The 7144-nt window shown below is 35.0% G+C and overlaps 1 protein-coding gene across 2 annotated transcripts in view; it reads right to left on the bottom strand.

The window, feature by feature from the left end:
• Positions 1 to 1455: 1455 nt before the first annotated feature.
• Positions 1456 to 7144, bottom strand: part of Polr3C (RNA polymerase III subunit C) — an 86295-nt gene continuing 80606 nt past the window's right edge. For both annotated transcript variants that reach the window (XM_067129887.1, XM_067129888.1), the window contains exons 9-10: positions 4583 to 4750; positions 1456 to 1622 (exon numbers count right to left, since the gene is read on the bottom strand). In XM_067129887.1, the coding sequence (XP_066985988.1) occupies positions 1476 to 1622; positions 4583 to 4750 (315 nt within the window). In that variant the 3' untranslated portion in view covers positions 1456 to 1475. The remainder of the gene's footprint in view (positions 1623 to 4582; positions 4751 to 7144) is intronic.

Genomic DNA, 7144 nt, shown 5'->3' with positions numbered 1-7144 from the left:
CAAGGACAAACTGGCTGAGGCAAGACGAATGCAGAGGAACGCCTGATATTATTCAACCCCATAATATTGAATTAGAGATTAAATAAAAGCCTCCATAACTATAAAACCCCACAAGAAGATGGTACTTAACTTAGTAGCAATGAAATCCTCGGAAGACATGATAAATCCCAAAAATAAGGCACAAAACCCAAAGGCACAAGAAAAGCGTGACAGGTTGAACGCGTGCTAGAATGGAATGGGTCTAGATGGCGCTGGGGTCGTCGGTTGGCGGGACGGTGAGTGTTGGCTTTGGGTCGGCTCCCCACCTTCCGGGGTTTTTGACATTGGGATGTCTACAGAGCAGAGGCCTGTGACAGTGGCAAAATACATTCACCCTTATTTATACCGACGTCTATTTGATTATAGATGATCGATCTGGGGGTAGTAACCCCAGCATTCCTGACAGCTTTTTTCTCTGGTATTTTTAGCAATACTAATACCTAGAAATTAGTGCTTAATGGTAATTTCACCGGGTGACACAGGTCGAACTCAGAAATTAGGCTATACTGTGTATCATATATTGACAGATATATATGCTGAAAACAAACATGACTCTTGATTTATCAGTACACTAAAAAAATACCAACATAATATGATGTAAGCAACGGAGAAAACCAACAGTTGATCAAAGAAAACAGGTGTACTTACAGAAGGTGACTGTAGGAACATGGCACTCGCAGCGCTTCTGGCCACACAAGAATCACTCGTAAAAGAATTAGAAAATAATTAGGTTACAGAGAAAATATTCAAGATTTTGCCATTACAATAAAGAGATTACGAGAAATTAGCAAAATTTATTTGAGAACTGGATAATTAAGCAGAAAAAGATATATATCCAAAACACAAGTGTGGATGACAAGGTGCTTACATCTTGCCGTACTCAAAGGGAACTGTCCTACCTACTTGCATGGCTGGCCAAACAAGGATCCTCTTTCGTAGTGTAGCTGAAAGAGCTACAGTCAACATGAAAGGTTTATGTAAACTGATAGGTTTATGCTGATAGAAATGACGCATGAATTTACTCTTTTACTGTTTCTCTTTACTGTCCCTTAGGTAAGACAGTGATTAATACCACATGACTGGGTCACAGTTACTGAATTATACTTTTCTGGCGTGTTGGAGCTCTTGCGCACTTCAAGAAAACTTAGGTATGGAATTTTCAGATTATCATGTTTTAAGCTCTTTTAAAGCAATATTTATTAAATGTCTCATTTTACAACTTATTGCACAGGCTGCGTGACCTAAAACTTCACAATCACTTTCCAGTTAACATCAGTTTTCTTATCTGTTCATGCTAATACAAGGTTAACACTAATGACTACATGGTACTTGTGGTGAATGGAACATGTTACAAACCCATCACTTCTCTAGTACCTACTTTAAAATTTCAGGAAACGCTGTGAAGAAAAGCAATGCTTTATATCAAAAATTTTATTTCAAGCTTTTTGAGTCTGGTAGTAAAGAAACATTTGAAGTATAAAAATTGTGTCATCTAAACCAATTTCTGACTCGAGTAACTTATCCTGCACCTTTAGTACTTGGTCAACTAGCTCTCTTTCACTTGGTGTAAGCATTTCCTGGACCTGTAAAGAAAAGTATATGGTGTAATTTATCAGATAACTGCTGTATATTAGCCTCTCTTTGGAAACTATAAGCTTAAGTAGAAAAAGTATTATTGGCTTTTGTAAATTGCCCCAGTTAATATAAAAAAACGATCCCTATATTCAATTTTCAGAAACACATCTACAAGAATATTACAAGTGTAGTTTAATGTCCTTATATACAAATTATTTCAAGATACAAATTCATATTACACTCTGAATATACAGTATACAGTTTGTTTTGCAAATTAAAATTAAAAAATAAGTAAACCCAAGAAACACCTTCAAAATATAAACATTTCAAAAACAACAGTAAAATAATTTTTTATAATTTTAAATATTTGAATAAAAAAATAAATGTCATGTCACTTATTCTGTTACACCTTTAATGAATAATGTAGTTAACAAAATCAAGAAAACATCAGTACAGTATACTGAATCTCAAAATAGATTTTATTGCATTCTATTACACCTAAAAAATGATGAAGTCAACAAAATCATGAAGAAAATATATCCATTTACATTATATTGAATCTCCAAATAAATTTTATTACACTGTCACACCTTTCATGAATAATGTTGTTAAAAGATCATGAAAAAACTACATCAGTATAAATTATATCACATTCCTTGGTTAACAGTCTAATAACCCTTTGAGGATTTTTTTTTTTTGGGTGGGGGTCAAAATCTGTCTGCACCAGAACATGTATCCTTCACTGGGCAAAGACGCTTAGCAATAGTTGTTTTTAATATCTCCGTATAACATTATATTTCCTGCTGCGTTGATAAATTTGGTGTCATTTTCAAGATAAAGAGTTGAACTTTATCACGTAATGTTTAAAAATGCCAAAAAACTTTTTTTAAATCAACATCATGAGTAAAAGCTAGACATAATGAAATTTTTTTTATTACTTTTTTAAATTCACAATAAATTGGAGAAAGGGATGTCCAATTTCTGTTTATACAGTGTACACGCATGATAAGTTGCCTTTCCAATGATATGAAATTCTTTACTATCTAGTCAAGTTTGATATCACAAAGCACATTCAGAAAATTTTATATTTGTGGCACAAATCTGACACATGGTTTAAGCTACTTTTTACATAAATTTTCCATAAATCAGAATACATACTGGTCTCCATGATAACACCAAGCATCAATACATGCCATATTCAAATTTTGTTCGTATGATGCATCTTTATGATTAATAGTGAATTTATTGTAAAAGTATCTTATGATGATGACTATAGTTGTCATCACAATATCACTAGTTGAAAAATGGATGAATACAATCATCATCAGAATCTCAGAAGGGATAATTATATCTTCCTCAACTTAATACTGTCTGTGCAGTTATTTCAGGTGTCACACTTAGTCTCCCTATGGTGAGCTAAAATGTAAAAAATGTTCTCAGATCTTAGACTGTGCCACTGCCTCTGTACAATAACCTTCCTCACTCTTGGCTTGAGGATGCACTTACAGTTAGTACTTTTCATTTGATGATTTCTTCAGCAACATATATTTGTTCATTTTTTCATCATTTACATCACCTATAACACTCTTACACCCAATATTCCCTTCATGAGTGAGACAAGAAACAAATTCCTTCCACTCCCAAGTTTACATTGTCCTTTCACCAAGATTTTTTGGACTTTCCTAATAGTAACTGTCATGCTGCTTCCACATTTACGAACAGTCTGACAAACTGCTCCTCTCCACTCTTTTCTCATGTCAAAAATACTTTTACCTGTAAGATCTGACTCAATTTTCCATCCTCTGGAAACTTTCTCAGCAAATTCTTTACTTGACATATGACATTCCAGAGCAGTCTTGTTCAACAGAGTCACTTTCTTTGCAGGTGACCGTGTCTTGGCTGTATAAAGAAAAAACCTTATACGTGAATTTTTACTCTGCCAAGTAACTGGATATTCTTAACCACTGGTCCAGCAATCTCTCTCTCTCTACTCCATCAGGTTACTGCTACTTTTTCCTCACTGCCATCTAAACACCAGTTTCTCAATCCATTATACATCCTCTACAATATGAAAACTTCTACCTCTTTCCAGTTTGCCCTTCCACAAAAAAAATGGTCCACTTTCACCCATTCTGTTTGATCTCGTGTATTTTGGGTAGTATAAAATCCCTTAGTCCATTTATATTTAGCAATCTTGAGCATCTCTTTTAACACCATCTGTTACATTCAACACTCAGAGTTGAATCTACCCTTACACCTGTTCCTTTAACTGCCTTTCTGGTCACCACAATCTGGTTCTGCTTATACGACTCAATCCTCTCATCTCCATTCCACTTTTTCATCATTTAAAACAATGCTATAAACTCTTATTCTAATTCTGGGTTAATACCATGGCATCTCCATACACACTAGCTTGTATGGCCCCTCCTTTAACACTACTTTGTACCTTTACTACTACAGTAAAGAATACAGTACTCAAGTGTTAATCCTTCATGGACTGCATCAGTTTTCACTGATTCTTCTAATATGCCTGCCAATACCTTCACTCCTGGACCTTATACTATAAAATAGTATCACAAATAACTTAATGAGTTTTTCCAACAACCTCTGCTTTCAAATGACTATCTATTTACTGATCTTGGTACTTGGTAGAAATGCTTTTTCAAGATCCATAATTATATGGTAAGACTTCTTATAAGTTTCCCTATAAAGCTTTTTGCAAATTATATTAACTCCCCAAGTAACCAACTACTTTTGTAAAAGGAGAAGACATAGAATCCAACAGCCTCTTAAAAGTAAGTTAGGCTGTAGAAACCGGAGAAAAGCAGCATCCTGTAGGAAAGATAAAACTAGCATTTCTAACCTTCAGTTCTTTACAAGTCATTACAATAAATCATTCAAACCCAAGTCAACCAGAGACTACAAAGATATTGAATGTATAAAGTTAGTGAAGCTTGAGAACCCCTACCTCTTGAATCTGTTCTTCAGTGCCACCTGACTGTTTAAGATTCTCGACAATTGTGGCTACACGAATGCGTTTCTCAAGAAGTCGACGATTATCGGCAGCTCTTGTCTCTCTTTGTACCATAAGATTGTACATACCTTTATGGCACCATTCCAATACCATTCGCACAACCTGTGGGTCAAAGTGATTATTATTAAAACTTAATTAACTTGACCAACTCAAAATTTACTACCTTGGTTTTAGTAGATTCTACACTAAATCAAATATCTTGGTCTTGGTATTTTTAACTAAATCAGAAAGTTCATCTGCATAAAACTATGACTTTTCTATAAGATAACCCTTATCTCCAAACCAAATGTTGAATACAGTAATCTCTCAATTACCTGGATTCATAGAGCCAGGCCCTGTTGGATAAGGTCAAAATCCTTCATTTCTCGCTATAATGTGGTTCGGATCCCACAATAAGCTGTAGGTTCTGTTGCTAGGTAACCAATTGGTTCTTAGCCACGTAAAATAAATCTAATCCTTCGGGCCAGCCCTAGGAGAGCTGTTAATCAGCTCAGTGGCCTGGTTAAACTAAGATATACTTAACTTTTCCAGACAAGGTCAAGTATAAAATCGTATGTGTAAAACAAAAACTCTTTGCCCTAACTCCCCCCAACCTGTCAATACCACATAACCATATGCACTCAATATGCTTATAAACAACAACCATTACAATATAAACTGAGTTTTATGCAAAATGCATTTATCTAACATATTCTTCATTATCTGTTGCAAAATATACTGTACAAATACACAATGAAAAAAAGGCAAACCTCTTCTTTTTCTCTCTTGTAAACTACACAATTCACTAGGTAGGTAGCCTACCTGTGTTCACCCACAATCCACCATGTTTTCATCACCAATGATGTATTTTTATAAAGCAACTTTTTTTATCAGTCACTACCATATTGTATTATATTTCATTTGTTTTACAGTTATAACTTGACATATTTGCTTTTTTTTAATTCAACGTTGTGTTTCCTTACCCTGAATTACACCAAATATTGCATCACTCATATTGCGCTGGATACTGGGCTGGCTCTTTCAGTATGTTACTTTTAAGAACGTTATTTAAAAAGTTATAATTGATTTCCTGTTTCATTACGATCACTAATTTCTCATTTCGCCTTATCATGAAGAATGTGTGTTTGTTTGTGTGTAAAACGCACCGTGTTACAGTCGACCCCCTGTATTCGAGGGGGATGGGTTCCACAAGCACCTGCGAATACCGAAAATCTATGATACATTGGAACCCCCCCCCCTCTAAAAAGGCTTATAACTGCCTATTTTAATAGTTCAAACATCAAATACCCTTTATACCTTAAACTGAAATGCGTATAACTGCCTATTTTAAAACTAATCAAGTTACCCCTGTGTTCAGGCACAGCCATTTCTCTCAAAGTTTTAGTTTTGGTTTTGTATTTTTATGTTTATGATGCAGAGAGAGAGAGAGAGAGAACTGAGGTGTTTACATTGAAGTGTAAGCACAGTAGCTGGGGAAGAGACATGACAGACTGGTTAAACTAGCTGGGGAGGAGAGTATGACCTTGGGTCAGCCCAGCAAGTAGAATGTTTATGGTACAAGTAATTCATATTTCATTTAGAGAGAGAGAGGTTGAACTGAGGTACAGTATGTTTACATTGATAAGCTGTTTTGTGGCTTTGCGGGATTTTACTTTAACATTTTATTGATATTTTGCTGTGTTTACATTAATATTTATATCCAAAAATTAGTAAATCCTTTTCATCATAAAAAATGTACAAGTACCATCCCACTTACAACCTGCTCGACATACAACCATACTTCTGGCAGTGTGGCTGGGCAGGCTGATGCATAAGAGTACACGTCATATAACAGTTGACCACTGAGTTACTAGGCAATGCACCATCTTGAGAGAACTCTCTCATCACTTAGACAGCATCATTTTGAGTTACCCTGCCCTATCAGCAGCATCATACAGTATTAACTGTACTGTAGACTGAATTGCAAACCAACGTTAAAATCGACTTCTGACATTCATGCAGGAACCTAACCTTGATGTAACTCGATGCCTACCTGTACATAATATACATTACATAAATGATTAAAATATATCAGTAGAAGTACATTATGGTAAAAGGATTGAAATAAGATTGTACATTACATTACAGTTAATGTAGTAATTTAAATAGCAAAGGTTTGATATTATGCCCTACCCAGTATGTCTGCCATTTTCTGAGGTTCAACTAACATCCATTTTGACCTACAGCTGGTTGGTCAAAACCAAGCTCAGTTGTAAGTAGAGAGGTATTTGTATTTAGTCACGAAAATAAAATGAAAATACAGTGATTAGTGAATTTTCCGCAATATATTTGGAGATACGTTCCACAGAAAAAACCATGAATACTGAGCCGTGAATAAGCAGGGGTCTACTGTACAGTACATCTTGAGTACATATGGCATTTGTCAATGATGTGTCCAAAGCAAATTCATTTCAAGAACATTATTAAAAAGTAATTAAGCATTTTCTGGTTTATTTT

The sequence above is a fragment of the Macrobrachium rosenbergii genome, chromosome 28, assembly GCF_040412425.1.
Source record: "Macrobrachium rosenbergii isolate ZJJX-2024 chromosome 28, ASM4041242v1, whole genome shotgun sequence".
In the NCBI taxonomy this organism is placed as follows: Eukaryota; Metazoa; Arthropoda; class Malacostraca; order Decapoda; family Palaemonidae; genus Macrobrachium; species Macrobrachium rosenbergii.
This window is presented reverse-complemented; position numbering and strand designations above follow the sequence as displayed.